Consider the following 26,641-nt stretch of genomic DNA (forward strand, 5'->3'; position numbering starts at 1 on the left):
TGCTCCAGTTTGTAGCTGCTGCTCCTTGGCTTATTGCTGCTGAGCCCCAAAAAGAGCTTGGCCCCAGCCACTGACCCCCACCCCTCAGACATCTGTACCCATTGCTCAGATCTTCTCTCAGCCTTCTCCTCTCCAGCCTAAACAGCCCCAGGGCTCTCAGTCTCTCTCCACAGAAGAACCTCCCTTGTCCTGCTGCCCACACTGCTCCTGAGCCAGCCCAGGATGCCATTGGCTCTGCTGCCCACCTGGGCACTGCTGCCTCATCTTCAGCTACTCTCTCCCAGCACCCCCAGGGCCCTCTCTGCCTGGCTGCTCTCAGCCACTCTGGCCCCAGCCTCTAGTGCTGCTTGGGGTTGTTGTGGCCAAAGTGTAGAACCCTGCACTTGGCCTTGTTCAGTCTCATCCCATTGGCCTCTGCCCACCCATGCAGCCTGGCCAGGTCCCTCTGCAGGGCTCTGCTACCCTCCAACAGCTCCACACCTGCTCCTAGCTTGGTGTCTACAAACTTCACCCTTAAAATGTATCCCCAGATGACTTTTAAACACATTCAGGGCTGGTAACTCCACCACCTCCCTGAGCAGCTCATTCCAGAGCCTGACCACTCTTGCTGGGAAAAGATTCTTCCTCATGTCCAGTCTAAACCCACCCAGTGACAGCTTGAGGCCATTGCCTCTTGTTCTATCGCTATTACCTGGCAGAGGAGCCCAGCAGCAGCCTCTCCACAACCTCCTTTCAGACAGCAGTGAGTTCTGCCCTCAGTCTCCTCTGTTCCACGCTAACAATGCTCAGCTCCCTCAGTCTCTCATCAGATTTATTCTCCAGGCTCCCAGCTTTGCTGCTTTCCTCTGCACTCATTCCAGCACCTCCACATCCTTACTGTAATGAGGAGCCTGGAACATCTGGGGGAAAAAAATAAGGGGAGAAGGAAGATTATGAGCAATTAGACATTGCCAGTGTCAGTCAGGGAAGCTGACAGAGCTTGTGCTGAAGGGGCCAGCATGGGAGCTGCTCCAGATGAGACAGGCAAGCAAAAAAGGAGGTTCTGCACTCAACCTAAATGCTCAGAGGCTGCAGTCAAGCACTGCACTTCCACCTGGCTGCAGTGAATGGATTTCCCCCCCTTGCACACTGACATACATTTGACATAGTTACTTACCCTGCTCATTCCTCGTGCATATCTCCCAGGAGCCCTTGTTGATCTGACTCAGAAGCAGGTGATGGATGTGCAGCGCTTTGGCCAAGTGCTACCACAATCAGGTGTTTTTATGAGGATAGGCAAACTGGGTTATTAACAAAGGAGGGGCAGAGAGCAACCAGCAGGCAAAAGAAAAGAGCTAATGATGGATGACAGCATACCTGAGGTTGCAAGGTGCAGACTCCAGATAAGCCAGCTAACAGAAGAGCAGACAAGGCTCACAGGATGTCAGGGGTTGGAAGAGACCCAAGGAGATCATCAAGACCAACCCCCTGCCAGAGCAGGACAATCCTATCTAACACAGATCACACAGGAACACATCCAGACAGACCTGGAAAGGCTCCAGAGGAGACTCCACAGCCTCTCTGGGCAGCCTGCTCCAGGACTCTGGCACCCTCACACCAAAGAAGTTTCTCCTCCTGTAGAGCTGAAACCTTCTCTGCTCCAGTTTGCAGCTCTTAGCTCTTGCTCCTTGGCTTACTGCTGCTGAGCACCAAAAAGAGCTTGGCTCCAGCCACTGACCCCCACCCCTCAGACATCTGTACCCATTGCTCAGATCTCCTCTCAGCCTTCTCCTCTCCAGCCTAAACAGCCCCAGGGCTCTCAGCCTCTCTCCACAGGGGAGATGCTCAAGTCCCACAGTCATGCTCCTGGCTCTCTCCTCGACTCTCTCCATCAGGTCTGTGTCTCTGCTGAACTGGGGAGCCCCAGACTGTCTCACCAGGGCAGAGTAGAGGGGCAGGAGAACCTCCCTAGAGCTGCTGGCCACTCTCTTGTTGCTGAGCCATTGGCTCACTTGGCCACAAGGGCACCTCTCTAGAAAGCTCTGAGGATTACCACACATCACATTAGCAGTAAGCTCTGCACCCATGACCCAGAACGCAAACCTCTCTCACCCACAAGACATCCCAGCTACACAGAGGACAACAGAAGCACCTTGCACTGGCAGCTCAGTTCTGAGCCCATAATGAGTGCAGAGCACACACAGAGTGCTCTTCCTTGCTCAAGGCTGTCACAGGAACCCTGTCAATGAGGGCTGGAGGCAGTGTGAGAACTACAACCAACTGCATGTTCCATTGCCCAAACGTCAGCCTGAGTTGCTCTTACAAGACCCACACTGAGATATCATTTGAGGCACAGAGGAGCTTCCATGTGAACCTGAGGAGGAACTGATTTTCTCTGTGAGGGTGACAGCACTGGAACAGGCTGCCCTGTTGTGGAGCCTCCTCTCTGGAGAGAGTCAAGAACCGTCTGGATGTGTTCCTGTGTGACCTGCTCTGGGTGATCCTGCTCTAGCAGGGAATGTGTTCCTTCCAGATGTGACAAGCAGAGCCCTGCAGAGGGACCTGGCCAGGCTGCATGGGTGGGCAGAGGCCAAGGGGATGAGACTGAACAAGGCCAAGTGCAGGGTTCTGCACTTTGGCCACAACAACCCCAAGCAGCACTAGAGGCTGGGGCCAGAGTGGCTGAGAGCAGCCAGGCAGAGAGGGCCCTGGGGGTGCTGGCAGAGAGGAGCTGAAGAGGAGGCAGCAGTGCCCAGGTGGGCAGCAGAGCCAATGGCATCCTGGGCTGGCTCAGGAGCAGTGTGGGCAGCAGGACAAGGGAGGTTCTTCTGCCCCTGTGCTCAGCACTGCTCAGCCCACACCTGCAGTGCTGTGTCCAGCTCTGGGCTACTCAATTGCAGAGAGATGTTGAGGTGCTGGAAGGTGTTTGGAGAAGGGCAGCAAGGCTGGGGAGGGGCCTGGAGCACAGCCCTGTGAGGAGAGGCTGAGGGAGCTGGGGGTGTGCAGCCTGCAGAAGAGGAGGCTCAAGGCAGGGCTCATTGCTGTCTGCAGCTCCTTGAAGGGAGGCTGTAGCCAGGTGGGGTTGGGCTCTGCTGCCAGGCACCCAGCAACAGAAGAAGGGGACACAGCCTGGAGTTGTGCCAGGGGAGACTGAGGCTGGATGTTAGGAGGAAGTTGTTGTCAGAGAGAGTGATTGGCATTGGAATGGGCTGCCCAGGGAGGTGGTGGAGTCCCCATTCCTGGAGATGTTCAAGCCAAGCCTAGCTGGGGCACTTAGTGCCATGGTCTGGTTGGTTGGGCAGGGCTGGGTGCTAGGTTGGGCTGGATGAGCTTAGAGGTCTCTTCCAATCTGGTTGTGCTCCTATGAAACAGAGCCTGTCTGGAGCAGAGGCAACTACCAAGGGCAGAAAATCTTAAGGGAGGTGCAAAGATGTTTGTTCTCCTCATGACAGAAAAGCTGGCAGCTCCTCCTGCTCCAGCAGAGGGTCCTGACCCCCTGGAGTGACAGCCCCTGGTTAAGGTGCAGCCTCTCCTTCAAATGTAGGCATCATCTCTCAGGGGAGAGTTGTAGTGGATCCCACTGGGAGTTCAGCAAGAAGGCTGCAGAGGGACTGTCTGCAAAGGCTTGCAAAGGATGAGGGGCAGTGGTTTGGAATGAGAAAGGAGAAGATTTAGATTGGATGTGGGGAGGAAGTTCTTTACCATGAGTGTGACGGAACACTGGAAAAGGTTACCCAAGGAGATGGCTGAGGCCCCATCCTCGAAGATATTCAAAGCTAGGCTTGACAAGGCTCTGAGCAACCTGATCTAGTGGAGGATGTCCCTGCTGACTGCAGGAAGATTGGACTGGAAGATGCTTGGAGGTTCCTTCCAACCCAAACCATTCTGTGCCTTCCACTCTCCCCAGGCAGCAGAAGTAGCAGCAGCTGCCTTCCAGCTCCCCACTGCAGTATCATGCCTGGGTCCTCTCCTCCCACTGCCAAGGAACCAGCAGCATCCTGGGGTGTACCCAGTACTCCCAGTATATTTGTTCTGCTTCAGAGGAGCACAGGAGGCAGCTCCTTGCTGCGGCAGGAGAACAACTGCTGTGCATTCCGACGATGCTCTGGTGTCGCCAGGCTGCTCTTCACTATTTGGTTTGCACTCCTTCAAGACAACTTCTACCACAGCAGACAATTTCAGTTAAACAAAACCAGCTGGCAAACTGGGGCAGTGAGGCACAGCAGCTTTGAATGTCACATGAGATCCTATGGTGCTCACTGGGATCCAGGCTTTAATGTGCTTGCATTTTGCTCCAGGTGCCACAGCTGCCTGCACAGAAGCTGTGCATGAGCACACATCCTGGCGCACCTCAGATCAAACAAGCTCCTCTGAACTCAAGAGGAACCTTCAGAAACAAGGCAGCAAGACTTGAAAGATGGGGCAGCTACCAAAGAATGCAGGAGACAAAGCTGGTCTGAGTCAGCCCACTGCAATAAGGGCAGAGAAGAGTCGAGCCATGAACAAGAGTAAGCACATTTGGACCCGAGAGACCACTGCAAGGTGCGGCTCCAGCACATGCCTGGCTCTGAAGCGTCTCCAGCTTGGATGAGACCTGTACTCAAAGTGAAGCCAGCTTAGCCAGCCAGGCAAGGAAACATCTTCCCACTCAGCTTGGCAACTGCTGATGGGCTTTGTGGAAGTTGCTAAGGACTCCCTCTAGCAAGTAAGAGTCTCAGCATCTGGCCCTGAGCAGGGTGAGCCACCATTCTGTGGGGCAGGGTTGTCGCACTGCCGCCTCCTTGTTCTTTGGCCTCCTGCACACGGAGACCAGCTGGCCCAGCAACCCCAGTTTCCATCCACAGCATCATCTGGAAAAGAAAGAAACAAACAATCAAAGAGCAAAGCAGCACAACCCCAAAACCAAACCCAAAGGCAGAAGGGGCTGTGTCAGGACAAAGGAGCTTTGCCATGGGGAGAGCTGTCGGCTTCCATGGGTCATGTTTAAACACAAACAGCCCTGCCCCTCTCCACACCACTACCAACAGAGGAGAGTCGTTAGCAGCAAGTGATGGCTCTCAGGATGGTAATCCTCTGTTCAGCATCTCTGGGGCTTCTTCAAGCTACTTCATGCAGCATGGACAAGGAGGGGGGATAAATCAGTTAGCTTTCCCTTTGCTTGTAGGACATTTTTCTCTCCGACTTAGCCCAAGCCCAGGTGGGATAAAACAGCAACCAAACTCGTGTCAGCCCCGTGCTGAGGTGCTGGGGGAAGCATCAGCATGTTCTCCTCAACCAACACCACCCTGAATAGTCACTTTTCTACCCACTGCTTCTCCTACTGCTGTGCTTCTTCTGGACCCTGAGCACGTGAGTGACAAACCCGAAGTCCTGAGAACAGTGGAGCTGAACACAAAAGCAATGCACAGAAAGAGGAAAGGAGAGGCAGAAATGCCACTGTGTCCTTGTGAGACCCCACCTCAAATACCGCATCCAGTTCTGGTGCCCCCAGCATCAGAAGGGCACAGAGATGCTGGGGTGAGTGTAGAGGAGGCCACAAAGATGAGCCAAGGGCTGGAGCACCTCTGCTATGAGCACAGGCTGAGGGAGCTGGGGGTGTGCAGCCTGGAGGAGAGAAGACTCTGGGGGAACCTCAGAGCTGCCTGCCAAGAGCTGAAAGGAGCCTACAGGGAGGATGCAGAGGGACTTCTCATCAGGGTGTCTGGAGACAGGACAAGGGGGAATGGTTTGGAGCTGAGGCAGGGCAGGGCTAGACTGGAACTGAGGAAGAAGTTCTTCAGCATGAGGGTGATGAGACTGTGGAATAGGCTGCCCAGGGAGGTTGTGGATGGTGTTGAGGCCTTGAGCAGCTGAGTCTAGTTGAGAGTGTCCCTGGGCATGGTGGGGAGGTTGGAGGAGATGATCTCTGAGGTCCCTTCCAAGCTGAGCCATTCTGTGGCTCTATGAAACACAGTTATATGTTGACAAGTGGATGGAAGCAAGATTTGGGATGGGTGGATGTGATTGTGTGGCAAGTAGATTGGAACAAAGTGTAAGCAACTCCACAGCTTAAGGCTCCAGGAACTTAGAAGCACAGAATCAAGCAGGTTGGAAGAGACCTCCAAGCTCAGCCAGCCCCACCTAGCACCCAGCCCTGCCCAACCAACCAGACCATGGCACTAAGTGCCCCAGCCAGGCTTGGCTTCAACACCTCCAGGCACAGCCACTCCACCACCTCCCTGGGCAGCCCATTCCAATGCCAATCACTCTCTCTGCCAACAACTTCCTCCTCACATCCAGCCTGAACCTGCCCGGGCACAGCTTGAGACTGTGTCCCCTTGTTCACAGGATCAAGCAGGTTGCAAGAGATCTCCAAGCTCAGCCAGCCCAACCTAGCACCCAGCCCTGGCCAAGCAACCAGACCATGGCACTGAGTGCCCCATCTTCCTGAGAAACACCTCCAAAATTGATCTTGTGCTTGGTGAAATCTTGGGTTTAAAATTCATTTCATCCAGGACACAGCCATGCAGAATGAGAGCTGGCTGAAAGAGTGTAAACAAGGCATAATGATAAATGCAGTGCATCAAATTGTGGGATGGTGCCAGAGCTCTGGGTGCCTGAGATCTGGTATTGTTTAGCAGCTAAATTAATGAGCTGGAGGAAGTAAACAAAATGATTAAAGTCACAGCTCAGCCTAAACTAGAAGGAGTTAAGAGCATCAGCCAGGAGACAGCAGTGATGCAAAGTGACCAAGAAGCATTAGCAAATGCTTCAAAGCAGCATAATAAGATTTGAAGATTAAAATGCATGGTGGCATATCTAGGGGGAAACAGTTTGCAACATGCTGGCTCTATCAAAAGGGAACAACTGCAGGCACAGAGCTGCTGGAGACCACCTCAGGCTCCCCAGGGATTGCCAGTGAGCCAGGAGTTTGCATTCTGATTCAATTGCAAGGGACATTTAAGCAGCTGCAATTGCAAGGGACGTTTAAGCACCTTTGACCTGCTGGAGTGGGTCCAGAAGAGGTGACCAAGATGGTCAGAGGGTTGGAGCACCTCTGTTACGAAGACAGGCTGAAAGAACTGGGGCTGTTCAGCCTGCAGAGGGGAAGGTGCTGGGGAGACCTTAGAGCAGCATTTCAGTATCCAAAGGGGACCTACAGGAAGGCTGAGGAGGGACTGTTCAGAAGGGCTTGTAGTGATAGGATGAGGGCCAAAGGTTTGCCACACGGAGCAGGGCAGATTGAGGTCAAACATCAGGAGGAAGCTCTCCACAATGAGAGTGGTGAAATACTGGACCAGGGATGTGGTTAAGGCCCCGTTCAAGATCAGACTTGATGTGGCCCTGGGCAGCCAGATCGAGTCAGAGGTGCCCCTGCTGACTGCAGGGGTGTTGGACGAGATGACCTTTGAGGGTCCCTTCCAACCCAGTGTAATCTGTGATGCTGTAAAAGCAAAACCACCTCCTTGGGAGCATGCAGAAACTTGGAAGTGGGCAGACAAATTGTGTGTCACCTTTGCAGGACCCTAACCCCTTGTGCATTGGGCTGGGCAGAGTGGGGACAGCCAGCACAGGGTGCTACTCCCTGTTCATCAGCTGCCATCCCCACTGGGACACCCCTAAACACAGCTGGCACTGTCTGCTTGGCCTTGGGATCCACCTTACCTTTCCTCTGGGTGATCTCACAAGCAATGCCACTGTAGCCCAGGGGACATATGCACTCACACTGGCTTCCTGAAAGCAAACAGAGATGGTGGGATGAGAGACTTCAAGCCACACTGTGCTTTGAGGAAAGGCTGAGACCTGTGCTTCTTCAGCCTGGAGAAGAGAAGGCTCCAGGGAGACCTTCTGGTGACCTTTCAGCACTCAAAGGGGCCGATTGGAAAGCTGGGGACAGACTCTTTAGCAGGGCTGTTGGGACAGGACAAGGGGTGGTGGTCTGCAACTAAAAGGGGAGATCCAGACTGAAAAGGAGGAAAAATGCTTTCACACTGAGAGTGGTGAAACACTGACCCAAGTCGCCCAGAGGAGTGGTGGCTGCCACACCTCTGGAAACATTCCAGGTCAGGTAGTTGGGGCTCTGAGCAACCTGCTCTGGTTGCAGATGCTGCTCACTGCAGGGGCACCTGGACTAGACGACCTTTAACGGTGCCTTCCACCCCAAACCCTTCACTGATTCCACGACTGTCCTGCAGACACCTATTTCTTCTCAGTGCTTCATCTTCCCTGAGGCAGCGACAGCAGGTGACATGGAATCAGCACTTTTCTCCCGTGGTGAAAGTATAAAACTGCAATACAGCAGGGAGCTGAGACTTCCCTGCCCCCCCTGCCGCCTCCCCAGCTGTCTGTTCTGCCACCGCAGCCACCCAGCAAGCCAGGGCTCTGTGGGGGAAGGTACAAATTACACCTAACATACATATCCAAGACATCTCCTGAACACCTGCCTGAACACCTTGCCCCCTCCTTCTGCTTCCCAGGTGGAAGAAGTGGGAGAGCAGACAAAAGCCTCTCAGTCTGCCACAGACACCATATCTGGCCTTGTTCTGCAGCCTGCTTTGCCTTTGGTAAGCACAGCTCAGGGGTGCTGGGCAAGTGCATCTCCCCTGTTTGGTGAAACAACTCAGGATTGGTTCCAGGGACGTTTTAATCTGCTGCTGTTGGTCATAGAATCAAGCAGGTGGGAGGAGACCTCAAAGCTCAGCCAGCCCAACCTAGCACCCAGCCCTGCCCAACCAACCAGACCATGGCACTGAGTGCCCCAGCCAGCCTTGGCTGCAACACCTCCAGGCACAACCACTCCACCACCTCCCTGGGCAGCCCATTCCAATGCCAATCACTCTCTCTGCCAGTAACTTCCTCCTAACATCCAGCCTAGACCTCCCCTGGCACAACTCCAGACTGTGTCCCCTTCTTCTGTTGCTGCTTGCCTGGCAGCAGAGCCCAACCCCACCTGGCTACAGCCTCCCTGCAGGGAGCTGCAGACAGCAATGAGCTCTGCCCTGAGCCTCCTCTGCTGCAGGCTGCACACCCCCAGAGCTTCTTCAGCCTCTCCTCACTGGGCTTGTGAATCCCTGACCTGTCTGAGCTCCTAAAAATGGTATCAAAGGAAGGGTAATGAGGAGACAAATCCCTGAGGCGCTGCAATCAGCTGGCTGCTCCCGGAGCAGCGCCTCCTGCGCCAGGCACGCCGCGGTGATAACGATGCTCATCAGGACTTGTGCAGACGCAGGCTGGAATTAGCCACTCGACAAAACGGTCCCTTTGTTAGCAGCCCTCAGCACAGCAGAACCCTCTGTTTTAGGCGCTGAGGTTTTTCATTCCATGTGATTGTTTTGCTTACCTTCCCCTCCCCTGCCTCCTCACTCTGATTTTTGCAGCAGAGGCAGATTCTGTTAGACACGGGAAAGGGGGAGGGAGGGGAGGGGAGAAGTGCCTGCCACTTGTGTGGTGCTCTCCATCTTCAAACCACTTCTGCAAACGCTCATTAATGCTAAGCCTTCCCTAGGAGGGTGGGAAAAGTCTTGAAAAGCAAAAGGAGGAGACTTAAAACCCTTTTTCAGTGCATAACTGAGAAGGAACCACACTGAAGACAGATGGGCATTAAAAGCGGGCATTAGAGAGACGCATCCCTGGAGGGTTTGGTTTTAACCTACTGATGGTGCTCCACAAGTGGACCAACCGGGAAAAAACAAAAGTAATGAATGACTTAAAGGAAAAAGTAGGAGAAACTAAGTTAAAAACAGACAAAGAAGCAACAGTGACTCAAAAAAGAAAAGATAAAATCAATTAGTTAATTGCCTGGAAAAGAAATGGCAGGAGAAAACAAGAACAATTAAATAAACCCCAAACAAAAACCTTCCAACAACTTAAAACAGTGAATTAATTCCTTAACCTGGGAAAAAAAGAAATGAAGGAGAAACTAAGAAGGACTTAAATAGTTATCAGCTTAAAAAAAAATAATTAACTGGAAAAAAAGAAGTTAAGGAGGAACTAAGAACAACTTACAAAAAAAAAATCAACTTAAAATAATTAATTACTTGGAAAAAAAATGAAATTAATGAGAAATTAAGGATGACTTCAAAGGAAAAAAATTGGCTAACTTTTAAAAACGAATGAATTACCTGGGAAAAAAAAGAAGTTAAGGAGAAACTAAGAACAACTTAAAAGAAAAATAGATCAACTTAAAATAATTAACTAATTGGGAAAAAAAGAAAGGAAGGAGAAACTAAGAAAGACTTAAAAAAAATAGACTAACTTTTAAAAAAATAATTAATTGGGAAAAAAGAAATCAAGGAGAAACTGAGAACAACTTAAAAATAATAGAGCAACTTAAAACAATTAATTAATAGGGGAAAAAATTAATTAATTACCTGGGAAAAAAGAAATTAAAGAGAAACTGAGAACAACTTAAAAAAATTAGATCAACTTTAATTAATTAATTACTTGGAAAAAAAAATAAGGAGAAATTAAGGATGACTTCAAAGAAAAAAAAATAGGCTTTAAAAAATGAATTAATTACTTGGGGAAAAAAAGAAATTAAGGAGAAACTAAGAACAACTTAAAAGAAAAATAGATCAACTTAAAATAATTAACTAATTAGGAACAAAAGACAGTAAGGAGAAACTAAGAACAACTTAAAAGAAAAATAGATCAACTTAAAACAATTAACTAATTAGGAACAAAAGAAAGGAAGGAGAAACTAAGAACAACTTAAAAGAAAAATAGATCAACTTAAAACAATTAACTAATTAGGAACAAAAGAAAGGAAGGAGAAACTAAGAAAAACTTATGGAAAAATAGATCCACTTGAAATAATTAATTAATTACTTGGGAAAAAAGAAATTAAAGAGAAATTAAGGATGACTTCAAAGGAAAAAAAATAGGCTTTTATAAATGAATTGATTACCTGGGAAAAAAAGAAGTTAAAGGAGAAAGCAGGAATGACTTTAGAGAAAAAAAAATAGGCCAGCTTAAAAAAACAAATTAATTACCTGGGAAAAAAAGAAATTAAAGGAGAAACTAAAAATGACTTTAAAGAAAAAAAAAATAGACCAACTAAAAAAATTAATTAATTACCTGGAAAAAAAGAAAGTAAAGGTGGAAAAAAGAAGTTAAAGGAGAAAAATGGAATTACTTTAAAGAAAAAAAATAGACCAACTAAAAAAATGAATTAATTACCTGGGAAAAAAGAAAGTAAAGGGGGAAAAAAGAAATTAAAGGAGAAAAATAGAATTACTTTAAAGAAAAAAAATAGACCATCTAAAAAAATGAATTAATTACCTGGGAAAAAAGAAAGTAAAGGAGAAAATAAGAATGACTTCAAAGTTAAAAATAGACCAATCTAAAAAAAATGAATTAATTACCTGGGAAAAAAAAGAAATTAAGAATAACTTTACAAGAAAAATAGATCAGCTTAAAAAAATTAATTCATTACCTGGGGGAAAAAAAGAAAAGAAAGGAGGAACTAAGAATGACAAAGAAAAAAAATAGACCAACTTAAAAAAACGAATTAATTACCTGGAAAAAAAGAAAGTAAAGGGAGGAAAAAAGAAATTATAGGAGAAAAATAGAATGACTTTAAAGAAAAAAAATAGACCAACTAAAAAAAACGAATTAATTACCTGGAAAAAAAGAAAGTAAAGGGAGGAAAAAAGAAATTAAAGGAGAAAAATAGAATGACTTTAAAGAAAAAAAATAGACCAACTAAAAAAACCGAATTAATTACCTGGAAAAAAAGAAAGTAAAGGGAGGAAAAAAGAAATTAAAGGAGAAAAATAGAATGACTTTAAAGAAAAAAAACAGACCAATTAAAAAAAAATGAATTAAGTATTTGGGAAAAAAAAGAAATTAAAAGAGAAATGAAGAACAACTCATAAAAAAAAAGACTACACTTAAAAAAAATAAATTAATTACCTGGACAAAAAGAAATTAAGAATAATTTTAAAAGCAAAATAGATCAACTTTTAAAAATTAATTAATTAGCTGGGGAAAAAAAAAGAAATTAAAGGAGAAACTAAGAATGACTTCAAAGAAAAAAAAACAGACCAACTTAAAAATCGAATTAATTACCTGGGAAAAAGGAAATTAAAGGAGAGAATAAGAAAGGCTTTAAAGAAAAAAAAAATACCAACTTTAAAAAATGAATTAATTTCTTTTTTTCCCAGGTACTTAAAGAATGACTTAAAAAAAAATAGATCAACTTAAAAAAAATAATCAATTACCTGGGGAAAAACAAAGAAATTGAAGGAGAAACTAAGAATGACTTCAAAGAAAAAAAACAGACCAACTTTAAAAAATGAATTCAAGTACCTGGGAAAAAGGAAATTAAAGGAGAGAATAAGAAAGGCTTTAAAGAAAAAAAATACCAACTTTAAAAAATGAATTAATTTCTTTTTTTCCCAGGTACTTAAAGTATAACTTTAAAAAAAAAAGGATCAACTTAAAAAAAATAATCAATTACCTGGGGAAAAAACAAAGAAATTGAAGGAGAAACTAAGAATGACTTCAAAGAAAAAAAAACAGACCAACTGTAAAAAATGAATTCAAGTACCTGGGAAAAAGGAAATTAAAGGAGAAGATAAGAATGGCTTTAAAGAAAAAAAAAATACCAACTTTAAAAAATGAATTAATTTCTTTTTTTCCCAGGTACTTAAAGAATAACTTAAAAAAAATAGATCAACTTAAAAAAAATAATCAATTACCTGGGGAAAAAACAAAGAAATTGAAGGAGAAACTAAGAATGACTTCAAAGAAAAAAAACAGACCAACTTTAAAAAATGAATTAAAGTACCTGGGAAAAAGGAAATTAAAGGAGAGAATAAGAAAGGCTTTAAAGAAAAAAAAATACCAACTTTAAAAAGTGAATTAATTTCTTTTTTTCCCAGGTACTTAAAGAATAACTTAAAAAAAAAAATAGATCAACTTAAAAAAAATAATCAATTACCTGGGGGAAAAAGAAAAGAAAGGAGTAACTAAGAATGACTTCAAAGAAAAAAAACAGACCAACTTAAAAGAATGAATTAAAGTACCTGGGAAAAAGGAAATTAAAGGAGAGAATAAGAAAGGCTTTAAAGAAAAAAAAATACCAACTTTAAAAAATGAATTAATTTCTTTTTTTCCCAGGTACTTAAAGAATAACTTAAAAAAAAAATAGATCAACTTAAAAAAAAATAATCAATTACCTGGGGAAAAAAAAAAGAAATTGAAGGAGAAACTAAGAATGACTTCAAACAAAAAAAAACAGACCAACTTTAAAAAATGAATTAAAGTACCTGGGAAAAAGGAAATTAAAGGAGAGAATAAGAAAGGCTTTAAAGAAAAAAAAAATACCAACTTTTAAAAATGAATTAATTTCTTTTTTTCCCAGGTACTTAAAGAATAACTTTAAAAAAGAATAGATCAACTTAAAAGAAAAATCAATTACCTGGGGAAAAAAAAAAAGAAATTAAAGGAGAAACTAAGAATGACTTCAAACAAAAAAAAAACAGACCAACTTTAAAAAATGAATTAAAGTACCTGGGAAAAAGGAAATTAAAGGAGAGAATAAGAAAGGCTTTAAAGGAAAAAAAATACCAACTTTAAAAAATGAATTAATTTCTTTTTTTCCCAGGTACTTAAAGTATAACTTTAAAAAAAAACAGATCAACTTAAAAAAAATAATCAATTACCTGGGGGAAAAAAAAAAGAAAGGAGTAACTAAGAATGACTTCAAAGAAAAAAAATAGACCAACTTAAAAATCGAATTAATTACCTGGAAAAAAAAGAAATTAAAGGAGAAGATAAGAATGGCTTTAAAGGAAAAAAAAATAGACCAACTTAAAAAAGAAAAATTAATTACCTGGGGGGAAAAAAATAAAGGAGAAAATAAGAATGGCTTTAAAGAAAAAAAACCAGACCAACTTAAAAATTGAATTAATTACCTGGAAAAAAAGAAATTAAAGGAGAAGATAAGAATGGCTTTAAAGAAAAAAAAATAGACCAACTGAAAAAAAGAAATATTAATTACCTGGGGGAAAAAAAATAAAGGAGAAAATAAGAATGGCTTTAAAGAAGAAAAAAAAAACAGACCAACTTAAAAAAAAAAATAATTACCTGGGGAAAAAAAAAAAAAAGGAGAAAATAAGAATGGCTTTAAAGAAAAAAAAAAGACCAACTTAAAAAAAAAAAAATTACCTGGGGGGAAAAAAATAAAGGAGAAAATAAGAATGGCTTTAAAGAAGAAAAAAAAAAACAGACCAACTTAAAAAAAATGAATTAAGTACCTGGGAAAAAAGAAATTAAGAACAACTTAAAAAAATGAATTAAGTACCTGGGAAAAAAGAAATTAAGAACAACTTAAAAAAATGAATTAAGTACCTGGGAAAAATAAAACTCAAAGGCGAAACTAAGAGCAAGGCATAAAAAACCCTGAAAGACTACACTTAAAGCCAATGAATTCACTACCCGGACAAAAAGAAACGAAGGAGAAACTAAGAGCGACTTAAAAAGATGAACAGACGGACAGAGGAGCAAAGGAAAGAGTGAGTGAGCTGAAAGCCAAGCGGCCGAGAGCAAGGCAGAGCAGGTTACGCGGCAGGCTCCCCGCGCCCAGCCGCTGACCTCGCAGGAAGGCGATGCCGTTGCCGCGGCAGGGAGCGCAGCGGCAGGAGCTGCTCTCCTGCAGGAACTCGTCCAGGGCCCGGCGGAGGTTCGCTCGCATCGCGCCGGCGCCGGCGAAGTCTGCAGCAGTCACCAGCTCGTACAGGGGCTCTGCCTGCAGGGCGGGAAGGAGCCGCGAGTCACTCCCAAGTTTAGAGCCGGGAGGGCACCACAGGGATCAGGGGTGGCAGAGCTGGAGGGGGAGATGAAGGCTCCGTGGCACAGGCTCCAAGCTTCCCATTGGAATTTCTCATGAACAGTATGACAGCTCAGGAACCAGGGAATCGAGCAGGCTGGAAGAGAGCTCCAAGCTCAGCCAGCCCAGCCTGGCACCCAGCCCTGGCCAAGCAACCAGACCATGGCACTAAGTGCCCCAGCCAGGCTTGGCTTCAACACCTCCAGGCACAGCCACTCCACCACCTCCCTGGGCAGCCCATTCCAATGCCAATCACTCTCTCTGACAACAACTTCCTCCTAACATCCAGCCTAGACCTGCCCTGGCACAGCTTGAGGCTGTGTCCCCTTCTTCTGTTGCTGGGTGCCTGGCAGCAGAGCCCAACCCCACCTGGCTACAGCCTCCCTGCAGGGAGTTGTTCAAGACAAGAGGAAGTCGTTGGCAGAGAGAGTGATTGGCATTGGAATGGGCTGCCCAGGGAGGTGGTGGAGTGGCTGTGCCTGGAGGTGTTGAAGCCAAGCCTGGCTGGGGCACTTAGTGCCATGGTCTGGTTGCTTGGCCAGGGCTTGGTGCTAGGTTGGGCTGGCTGAGCTTGGAGCTCTCTTCCACTCTGCTTGATTCTATGATGTATTTCCACCCCCTCCAGCGCAAGGGAAAGTGTGCTTTCAGTATTGCCAGTGGGGCAGCACTGGCACATGCCACCAGAGGACCCACCCCACATTCCCATCCCTGCTCTGGAGATGCCTGCCACGGAGGCCACAGCAATGCAGAAAGCAGGAACCATCATCCTGCTGCTACCACGGGCTCAGGCTAGAGGGAAGAGAATGCCTCAATAAAGAAAGTGCTCATTTCCTGCAGCTCCACATCCACTCCTCCATCAATTATCTGTGATCCATACTCTGCTTTTTGAATTCAGATCATACAAACGAGGAAACACACTCAAAGTGACCTGCCAAGTGCCTTCAGCAGATGATTTATGAACTGATTTGCTTTAGTTTTCCCTAACTAAGCATTCCTGTGCTGACATTTAGTCACACTCTGCTGGTACTTTTGATCTTCAAGCCCCACCGGGATATTGGTATGGAAATGAAGGATTATAGATACCCAATCCAAATTACATCTGCCTGAGGTTTTTCCCTGGGCAGCCTGGTCACTGATGCCAGGCAAGACAAAGGACGTTGCAAGTTCTTGGGGGAGAATTCTCTGTCTGTGGGATATGGTCTGGAGGGTTGCTGTTTCTGTTGACTCCTGCCCACAGACCACCTTTCTGGAGGGTCAATCCACTGCAGGCTCTGCTTTGTGTTTCCCACAATCACAGAAAGGTCTGGGCTGGAAAGGACCTCCAAGTGTCACCCACTCCAACCCCTCTGCAGCCAGCAGGGACACCCTCCACTAAACCAGGTTACCCAGAGCCCTTTTGAGCCTCATCTTGAAATATCTACAGGGATGAGGTCTCCACTATCCCCCTGGGCAACCTGCTCCAATGTTCCATCACCCTCGTGGTGTACAACTTGTTTCTAGCATCCAACCTTAGTGCCATGGTCTAGATGATCTGACAGGGCTGGGTGCTAGGTTGGACTGGATGAGCCTGGAGGTCTCTTCCAAACTGGTGGATTCTATGGTAATCTAAATCTCTTCTCCCCTAGTTTGAAGCCATCACCTCTTGTCCTACCAGCACAGGCCTTTGTAAAGAGTCTCCCTTCATCCTTCTCACAGACCCTCCCCATCAGGTACAGGCAGGCTGCAGTCAGGTCTCCCTGGAGCCTTCCCTTCTCCAAGCTGAACAAGCCCAGCTCCCTCAGCCTGTCCTCATAGCAGAGGTGCTGCAGCCCTCTGGTCATTTTTGTGGCCTCCTCTGGACCCTCCAGGATCTGAAGGGGACTAAGGAGGGCTGGGGAGGGACTATTGACAAGGTCTGGGAATGAGAGGAGGAGGAGGAATGGGTTTGAAGTGGCAGAGGGGAGACTGAAAGTGGCTGTTAGGAAAGGGTTCTTTGGAGTGAGGGTGGTGAGACACTGGCACAGGTTGAGGGTGATGAGACACTGGCACAGGTTGCCCAGGGAGGTTGTGGAGCACAGAATCACCCAACGTGATCAAAGATCACGTTGGGTGATTCTGTGCTCCACAACCTCCCTGGAGGTGTTCAGGACCAGACTGGATGAGTCCTTGAGTGATCTGTTCCAGTGAGAGGTGTCCCTGTCTATGGTTGGGCATTGGAACTGGCTGAGCTTTGAGGTCCCTTCCAACTTAAACCCTTCTGTGAGTCTAAGATTCTCTCCATCAGGTTTGTGTCCTCCCTGTGTTGAGGCCTGGATGCAGCCTTTGCAGCTGAGGTCTCTCAGAGCAGGGTCAAGTGGCAGAATCCTCTTTCCATCTGCTGGCCACACATCTTTTGATGCAGCCCAGGCTGCCATTGGCCTTCTGGGCTGCAAGCTCACACTGTCTGCTCATGCCCAGCTTCTTTCCCATCAGCATCCCCAAGTCCTTTTCCATAGAGCTTACTTCCTATCACCTCACACCCTCCCCAGCCTGGATTGATAATGAGGACTGCTCTGGCCCATTTCCAATTTGCCAGTTTGTGTTTTGCTTCCTATTTTTTAGGCTCACTCTCTTCATTTTGCTTTTTTGACATGAGAAATCAGAAATTTTCAAGGAGAAACAAGCTCCTTTTATAAATCTTTTTTACCTAAAATGAAAGTTCACAACAAAACTCAATCATACAATAGCTGAGAGGTGTCCCTGCCTCTGCTGGGGAGGTTGGAGCTGACCATCTCTGAGGTCTCTTCCACCCTGAGCCCCTCAATAGCTCTGGGAGGTGATGGATACTCTACCTTCATCTTTATGATTTCGGGGTTGTACTGCACAGCATCTCCCCACTGCTGCATCAGGGTGGCTGTGGGCAGGTCTCTGTAAGCCAAGGTGGTTATGTGCTCGCTTGCTCCGCCACGAACCAGGGCAATGAAGTCTTCCACAAACTGTTTCTTGGCAGTTGCATCTGCAAAAACACATGCAGAAGGTGGCCAGCTCTGCTCAGGAGTGGCTTCTGGGGGCTGGACTGAGAGCAAATCACCCCTGCACATGAGGAGAGGCTGAGGGAGCTGGGGGTGTGCAGCCTGCAGCAGAGGAGGCTCAGGGCAGAGCTCATTGCTGTCTACAACTACCTGCAGGGAGGCTGTAGCCAGGTGGGGTTGGGCTCTTCTCCCAAGCAACCAACAATAGAAGAAAGGGACACAGTCTTAAGTTGTGCTGGTGGAGGTCTAGGCTGGATGTGAGGAGGAAGTTGTTGTCAGAGAGAGTGATTGGCATTGGAATGGGCTGCCCAGGGAGGTGGTGGAGTGGCCATGGCTGGAGGTGTTGAAGCCAAGCCTGGCTGGGGCACTTAGTGTCATGGTCTGGTTGGTTGGCCAGGGCTGGGTGCTAGGTTGGGCTGGCTGAGCTTGGAGCTCTCTCCCAACCTGGTTGACTCCATGATTCTATGACCTATTCCACAGAGAGGGGGAAGGGCAGAATTCACGAGTGGTGCACACCCACACCCCCTGTGCCTCTCCTCGCAGCAATGGCCCCATCCTCCTCTCCTTCACTTTCTCCACTCCTAGGTTTGCCAGGTCCTCCCACTGCCTGATGCTCCTCACCACCATGCACCCCTCTCCCACAGCAACACCCTGTAGGATGGGGAGGACTGGTACGTGGCTGATGGGACTTAGGGGAACAGGCCAATGGTTGCCAGGTTACCAGAGACAAGAACAGGGGCTGTGAGCTCTCCAGTGATAAATCCAAGGAAAACAAAAGCCTGCAAGTACCATCCCTGCAATCAGAGGCTGGAATGTGGTGTTGGCTAAGCTGTATGTGGAGCCAGCATTGACCTCGAAAAGCTCTGCAGAGGACAACCAGCTGCAGAGGGAGCTGAAGACGATGAAGGCTCCCCTCAGTAGGGGGGCAGGCACACACCGATGCCAACAACGAGCATGGGCAGTAGGGAAAGTCACTATGTAACAAACTGTGAAATAAGGCAGGAGCTTGGTTCTGCTTGGTTCAGCCTTCTGGGACGTCCTGGCCACATGTCACAGAGTTCTGGCCACATCTAAACCGAGAGCATCGGAGGCTGAGCTGTGAGCAGCACCAGGCTCACCAGCCTAACAGCTGCTGCTCCACGGTGGGGACACCTACCTCTGGGGATGGCAGCTGCCCAGCTCTGCTATCTCTGCACCTCAGGAGCTTTGCTGGCCAGTGGGATAAGGTGAGTATAGCCTGCCCTTCGACCAACAGAGCTCCTGAGGATTGCTTGTCATGTCTTACTCAGTGGTGTAGTTTCTCACCCTATGCCTGTAGCATTGTAGCATGTGAGCCAGAGGTACTGTAGCTTACAGTATACCTCTCTCAGTATGGTTTTAGTGTCTGAGCTACAGTAAGGTATTGAAACTGTACCTGGAGGGGGTACCCATGTGTGAGAGCATTCCCTGGTCCCCAGAGAACTGACTGGAACACATCTCTGCCTTCCCCTGCGTCCCACGAGCCTCTCTCAACACCGTTACCTCCCCGGTTCCCCATCCGGGCATTCTTAGGTTAAAAAGGGGCATCCCAAGCTGCTCTGCTGAGGGGTGGGTGCATTGGCAACACAGCACCAGCCAGGTGGGTAGTGGCTGACCCGTTCCTGCCTTCTCCTGGGACACTGAGCTGAAAGAGGAGGTCCTTAGGGAGCAACTCTGCTGTCCTGGGTTATGCAGAGCTGCAACGGTTGGGAGCCTCACCTGGGACTTCAACGCCTTCTGACAAAGGAATATCCACAACCCATTCCCAGGAGCCAGGAATTTCAAGAGAGCACCAGAGGAAGAAGCTTCTCCTCCCTTTGCTACCTCACCTCTGAAGAAAAGCCTTGCCAATTTTCCCCAAGCTTTGAGGCATCTCCACCTCTGTTCTGCGCTGGGCTGGGCGCAGCCAGCAGGCTTTAAAGCGACTGCGAGGGAGCAGAGAGCCACATCTGGCAGGCAAGAGCACAAAGTCTTCTTTTCATTACAAGAAAGGCTCGAAGCTACATGGCAGAAATGTTTCACACTTACCTCCAACCTCTTTCAGAAGGGTTTTGCAGTCGCTTGCACTGACTCCCAGGACCGCATAGACGCCCTCAATGTTGCCACCAATCTTAGCGCTCCCCTGAGCGCACTTCTGGACATCACTCAGAGAGTAACCTTAAAAACACAGCAGAAAACTGCAGCCTTTGAACACCACCACCACCACTCTTTGATGGCTTCTGTCCACCTACACTGAAAAGTGGGAGCTGATCAATATCTGTTCACTTTGGGAAAAACAGGGCTATTTAACAGGCCTAGGTGGAATGAAGTCTCTGTGTCTCCCAGAACTCTGAACCCCTCAAAGTGCAAATGCAAGGTGCTTGCAGAAAGAGAAGGTCCTTAGGGAGCAACTCTGCTGCCCTGGGTTATGCAGAGCTGCAATGGTTGGGAGCCTCACCTGGGACTTCAGCACCAAACACCTCTGACAAAGGAATATCCACAACCCGTTCCCAGGAGCCAGGAATTTCAGGAGAGTACCAGAGGAAGAAGCTTCTCCTCCCTTTGCTACCTCATCTCCAACAGTTGTTGGAAGAGCCTTGGGTGATGCAGGAAAGGTTCTCCACCAGGAAGTATAGATACCCACACATCAACTGAACAGCCCCAGTGATGCTGACTCCAGCACTGCCCTGGGCAGACCATTCCAATGTTTGAGAACCCTTTCACTGAAGAACTACTTCCTAGTACCCAGCCTGAACCTCCCCTGGTGCAGCTTGGAAGCACTTCCTCTGGTCCTGTTGCTTCTTACCAACAAGAAGAGGCTCCCCACTCTTCACTCCAACCCTGCTCTGGTAGTTGTTGAGAGCAATGAAGTCTCTCCTCAGCCTCCTCTTATTCAAGCTGAACAACACCAGCTGCCTCAGCCTGTCCTCATAGCAGAGGTGCTCCAACCCCCTGCTCATTTTCCTAGCCTCCTCTGGACCCTCTTCCAGTGTCTGAAGGGGGCCTACAGGAGGGACTATTGACAAGGTCTTGAAATGACAGGATGAGGAGGAACGGGTTTGAACTGGCAGAGGGAACAACCTCAGCTCCCCCAGCTGCTCCTTCTAAGCAATGTGCTCCAGGTCCTCCACCAGCCTCACTGCCCTTCTCTGGACACACAGGAGCACCTCAATGTCCTTCCTGTCCTGTAGTGAGTGGCCCAGATCTGAACACAGTACTTGAAGCATGCCCCCCCGCCCAGTGCTGAGCACAGGGGGAGCAAGGCCCTGTTCCTGTTGGCCACAAACAGTCCAAGCAAACATAGTTTGACACAGCTCCATGCCAGCAGCTGAGACATGGGGCAGTGCTGATGCTCTGAGCATCTGAAATCTGAACCCAAATCCTCTCCCTCTGGGCTGACCACTACAGGAGAAGTAATCTCCTAGGGAGCAGAAGAGCAAACAGCTCAAGCATCACACACTGCAGAGCCCTGCACCACCACCAGACAGCAAAGGCAGCTACTCATTGCCATGCCAATGAATAAATATGAGAGGGCAGCTATTGATTGGTGCCTCGTGGCTTGCTCTGTCCTCCACCACAGTCATCATTCCTCACAAAAAAGGAAGCCAGAGCCAAAGAGCAGGAGCAATGTCAGGCAACAAAAGTCACCCAGCACATTATTTACTGCTTCCTAGAGGCTGGAAAAGCTCTGGAGGCTAAAGGTGTTTCAGAACTGTCACTCGAAGGTGATGGAAAACAAACTCAGGTGAATGCTTTCCAAGCTAACAAAAGCATTGAGCTACACAGTTCTCATTCATCTCAACATCTTGTCAGCCTCCAACACATGTCAGCTAAAACCCCTGCTACAGGGCCCTGCTTTGTCAGCTGGCAGCACCCACAGCTTCAGAGCTAGGTGAAGGCAGTCAGCTGAGCAGGCTCTTTATTCACTGACACAAAGCACTTCTGCTCCCACATTCTTTCCTGCAGGCTTTCTTTCAGGTGTCATTGACTCCCTGTGGCCAAGGAGGCCAATGGTATCCTGGGGTGGATTAGAAGGGCTGTGGGGAGAAGGTCAAGACAGGTTCTCCTGCCCCTCTACTCTGCCCTGGTGAGGCATTATCTGGTATACTGTGCCCAGTTCTGGGCTCCTCAGTTCAAGAAGGAGCTCAAGGAACTGCTTAAGAGAGTCCAGTGCAGAGCCACAGAGCTGCTGGAGGCAGTGGAACACCTCCCTGCTGAGGAAAGGCTGAAGGAGTTTGGGCTCTGCTTGGAGCAGAGGAGCCTGAGGGGTGCCCTCAGTCATGCTGCTAAAGATGTGAAGGGCAGCGTGGGGAGGACAGAGCCAGGCTCTGCTCAGGGATGTCCAATGGTAGGTACAGGGCAGTGGGTGCAAGCTGCAGCAGAGGAGGTGCCATGGGAACCTAAGGGGAACTCTTTCCCTGGAGCAGGCTGCCCAGAGAGGTTGTGGAGTCTCCTCCTCTGGAGACATTCAAACCCCACCTGGATGCCTTCCTGTGTGACCTGCCCTGGCTGTTCCTGCTCTGGCAGGGGAGCTGGACTGGATGCTCTTCCTCTCTCCATCCCTTCCAGCCCCTAACATTCTGTGGTTCTGTTGCTCTCCCACCACCTCCCTGACCTGAACCATCCCTGGGTGCCTGCAGAGGGACTCTTCCCCACCAAAACACCACCCCCCCGAGTTTCCTCAGCACCCAGCAGAAGCACGAACCTGCCTTCTGGAGCTCGTCGCTGTTCATGACCAAAGTGTACTCGTAGACGCCCCCCACGGTGGCCTCGGTGATGTAGTGGGTGCCGTAGTCCCGGTAGAGCTCTCGGTACTCGCCGTAGCTGTACTCCAGCGGGAGCTGGCGGAGCCGCTGCAGGAACTCGTGGTGCAGCACCAAGGCTCGGGGCTTCAGCCTGTAAGTGGCCACGGCCAGCTCCGAACGGGCGTGGACGAATTTGCTGGCCTAGAGGGAAGGCAGGAGGACAAAAGGGACCAGGAGTGAGGAGTGTGGTGCTAGCTTGAGCCCAGCTGGGACATTTCAGTGGGAGGAGTTGGGCTACAGGCTGTGAGAAGGAAGCAATGCTGATGGCTCCTGCACTCATGGGCTTGCTGGGATGGACAACAACAAGAACACAAACCTAGGTAACAGAGTAGCTCTCTCTGGCTGTATGAACATCTCTCCCATACCTGCTGTCTGTGTAACTAATCCCTCTGCTTCCTAACCCCCCTGGCCAACCCTCCAAACTCACCTTGAACATAAGGCAAAGCCTGAGATAAGGTGGAGGGGTGGGGAGAAGGTGGAAGGGTGGTTGGGAGCCCCTCCTGGGGACTCTGGTTTCTGGGAGGGCTGTTGTGGTTCTGTATTACCTTGTAAACTGGTCTATGTCTGTCTACAGCTGTGACCATCTGCTTGTACATTGGGCTAAGCTGTAAATGCAAAGCTTCATTCTGATTTCCAGCTCAGCTGAGTCTGGTCTGGGTGATTTCCTACCAGTGAGGGGGCAGGTAACACCCAAACCATCACAAGTGTCATTGCTGTGGCAACACAAAGCTGGTTTGTATTAAACAACTGATGCTGGTCAGCAAAAGAATCACGGAATAGACCTTTAAGATCATGGAGTCCACTCATGAGTTATCAACTTCAGAGTCTGCAGCTGGAATCCTTTCAATTTAGCAACCCCAAAATTTTCAGTAGTAGACTTTGTGAAAATCAGGGGACTAGGAAGGGAAGAAGGAAGAGGGAGAGATGCCTGCTACAGGTTAGGTAATGGCTGGGACACAGAAGAAGGCAGGCTCCAGGCTCTGCTCTGGCTGACCAAGCAGCATCCCACGAGATTGCTCTGCCCCTGCCTTTGGCTCTCACAGGCTCTCACCTGGAAAACCCTGCAATCATCACAGTTTGTGTGTGAAATGGCCATTCTCTGGCTGAGCCAAATCACAGAATCACTGAGGCTGGAAAAGACCTCCGAGACCATCAAGTCCAGCCCATAACCTAACACCACCACATCAGCCAGACCGTGCCACCAAGTGCCATATCCAACCTTTCCTTAAACATCTCCAGGGATGGTGGCTCCACCACCTCCCCAGGCAGTCCACTCCAGTGTCTAATCACCTTTCCACGAAGAAAAGCTTCCTAATATCCAGCCTAAACCTCCCCTGGCACAGCTTCAGACCATGCCCTCTCATCCTGTCACAAGTTGCCTGGCAGCAGAGCCCAACCCCACCTGGCCACAGCCTCCCTGCAGGCAGCTGCAGGCAGCAATGAGCTCTGCCCTGAGCCTCCTCTGCTGCAGGCTGCACACCCCCAGCTCCCTCAGCCTCTCCTCACAGGGCTCTGCTCCAGGCCCCTCCCCAGCTTTGCTGCCCTGCTCCAAACACCTTCCAGCACCTCAACATCTCTCTGCAATGGAGGAGCCCAGAACTGGACACAGCACTCCAGGGGTGGCCTGAGCAGTGCTGAGCACAGGGGCAGAAGAACCTCCCTTGTCCTGCTGCCCACACTGCTCCTGAGCCAGCCCAGGATGCCATTGGCTCTGCTGCCCACCTGGGCACTGCTGCCTCAGCTTCAGCTCCTCTCTCCCAGCACCCCCAGGGCCCTCTCTGCTTGGCTGCTCTCAGCCACTCTGGCCCCAGCCTTTAGTGCTGCTTGGGGTTGTTGTGACCCTGCACTTAGCCTTGCTCAGTCTCATCCCACTGGCCTCTGCCCACCCATCCAGCCTGGCCAGGTCCCTCCTACCCTCCAACAGCTCCACACCTGCCCCTAGCTTGGTGTCATCTGCAAACTTCCTGCTGCTGGACTCAAGCAAGAGGATTGGACTAGATCATCTCCAGAAGACCCTTCCAGCCCCTGTCACCCCATAATTCTGTGAATTCTGAGGTTAGGCAGAGCAGTTCCTGGTTGACAGGAGACCAGAAAAGGTCCTGGGTGCTGCAAACACAAATGAGGTGGCTTTGTGGCCTCAGGAAACACTTCACCAATGCCAACTGCAGACTCCCATCAGGAGGAAAGGCTTCATTTACCCCAGCCACGGCCGCTGGTGCCACGGCGAGGATCACACCCACACACCCAGCCAGGCAGGGGCTGCCTTAGCAGAGAATTAAGTGGAGCAGTGCTTACAGTGGAAGAAAACCTTTTCATCCTTTGAATGAACTTCTTCAACCTGTTGTCTTTGTAACTGAAACCCGCTTCAAACACTGTGGGTATTTTGATGCCGAAGGCGATGCTGAACTCCTTAGATTTTTCCCTCAGGACACTGCTTTCATAACTGGAGTAGGAGTCGTACTCAGCCAGTGTAAACTCGTACTTGCCTTTGGTCTAGACAGGGAGAAGAAAACAAACAAGCACCCACAGCACGTTGAATTCCCTGCACAGCCGCTGCACACCTGAAGCACGGGGGGGAGGGGGTACAGGTACAAGTATCCTTGCCCAGGAATGCTTGCACTCTGCAGATGAAAAGCCCTGCCTCATGGCAAAGCACCGTTGTTGTTACCACTGCCACTGGCAGAGTGCTTCATCTGCAGCAGCAGGAAGGCTGCAGTCTCCTCCCCGCTGCAAGGACCTCAGGCCTCCACTTACTGTGCCAATCTCATGCAAAGGAGGTGAAACCTCCAACAAAGGCACCGATTAAGGCATGAGTTCTACAAGGTTCCTGGTGGGCAACACTCAAAACGATCCTGGGACGTCACCAAGAGCATCCCCAGATGTACAATGGCTGGAACACAGCTTGGGTGCACCACGGAAATGAAGCCTTCACACAAAGCACACGGTGCATGCTCAGGGCAGGCTGCTGCCCCAGGACAGGCTCTCCAGGCACCCCACAATCCTGCCTGACATCACCCTCCCCTTGCCCACTGCGTGGCCTCCAGGCTCTCCTGGACTGATGGCATGGGAAAGGTTAGGCTCAGCTTTTGCAAAGACAAGATCCAAGGGAACACTGCCATCAGTGCCAGCACACGTGGAGACCACAAGGGGACATGTCCACCCTCACCAAGGGAACACTGCCATCAGTGCCAGCACACATGGAGATCACAAGGGGACATGTCCACCCTCACCAAGGGAACACTGCCATCAGTGCCGGCACACATGGAGATCACAAGGGGACATGTCCACCATCACCAAGAGTGTGAGGTAAGATGATGTTCCAGAAGTGGGAAACACAGAGGCAACCAGGTTGGAAGAGAGCTCCAAGCTCAGCCAGCCCAACCTGGCACCCAGCCCTGCCCAACCAACCAGACCATGGCACTAAGTGCCCCAGCCAGGCTTGGCTTCAACACCTTCAGGCACAGCCACTCCACCACCTCCCTGGGCAGCCCATTCCAATGCCAATCACTCTCTCTGCCAACAACTTCCTCCTCACATCCAGCCTAGACCTGCCCTGACACAACTTGAGGCTGTGTCTCCTTGTTCTATTGCTGGTTGCATGGCAGAAGAGCCCAACCCCACCTGGCTACAGCCTCCCTTCAGGTAGCTGTAGACAGCAATTAGGTCTGCCCTGAAAGCTAAATTCAGTCTCATGTTCCCTTTGGCCTCCTGAAGGCTAAATTCAGTCTCATGTTCCCTTTGGCCTCCTGAATTATGCAGCTGTGCATAATAAGTGCAATAAAGTGTAGCTTTATCAGTGTGGTTTAGCTGCAGACAAAGCCAACTCTTACCTCTGGTGTGTAGCTTTCAACGTTGTGTGGCTTTCTGAACCTCGTGTCCATGATGTAATGGGGAGAACATCCCCCAGCATAGTACCTGTGATCAAGAACTAACCCTTCCAAGTCGCTAGTGAAGACATTCAACCTGCACAGGAAGCAGAACAGCAGAATATTAAGATCAGCAATGGTTTTAGAGGTCAACACCAAACACCTTGGCTGAGAAAGGCAAAAGATTGTTTG

General features: G+C 48.8%; 1 protein-coding gene across 3 annotated transcripts in view; it reads right to left on the minus strand.

Moving 5' to 3' along the window:
- Positions 1-4,085: 4,085 nt before the first annotated feature.
- The window catches only part of C8B (complement C8 beta chain), a 33,509-nt gene continuing 10,953 nt past the window's right edge, over positions 4,086-26,641 (minus strand). For 2 of the 3 annotated variants that reach the window (XM_064148263.1, XM_064148264.1), the window contains exons 7-14: positions 26,414-26,546; positions 24,879-25,076; positions 22,484-22,724; positions 19,828-19,956; positions 17,602-17,765; positions 14,557-14,710; positions 7,624-7,692; positions 4,086-4,829 (exon numbers count right to left, since the gene is read on the minus strand). In XM_064148263.1, coding sequence (XP_064004333.1) covers positions 4,678-4,829; positions 7,624-7,692; positions 14,557-14,710; positions 17,602-17,765; positions 19,828-19,956; positions 22,484-22,724; positions 24,879-25,076; positions 26,414-26,546 — 1,240 coding nt within the window. In that variant the 3' untranslated portion in view covers positions 4,086-4,677. The remainder of the gene's footprint in view (positions 4,830-7,623; positions 7,693-14,556; positions 14,711-17,601; positions 17,766-19,827; positions 19,957-22,483; positions 22,725-24,878; positions 25,077-26,413; positions 26,547-26,641) is intronic. The other variant, XM_064148265.1, reaches the window with a different exon arrangement.

The sequence above is a fragment of the Pogoniulus pusillus genome, chromosome 8, assembly GCF_015220805.1.
Source record: "Pogoniulus pusillus isolate bPogPus1 chromosome 8, bPogPus1.pri, whole genome shotgun sequence".
NCBI classification, from domain to species: Eukaryota; Metazoa; Chordata; class Aves; order Piciformes; family Lybiidae; genus Pogoniulus; species Pogoniulus pusillus.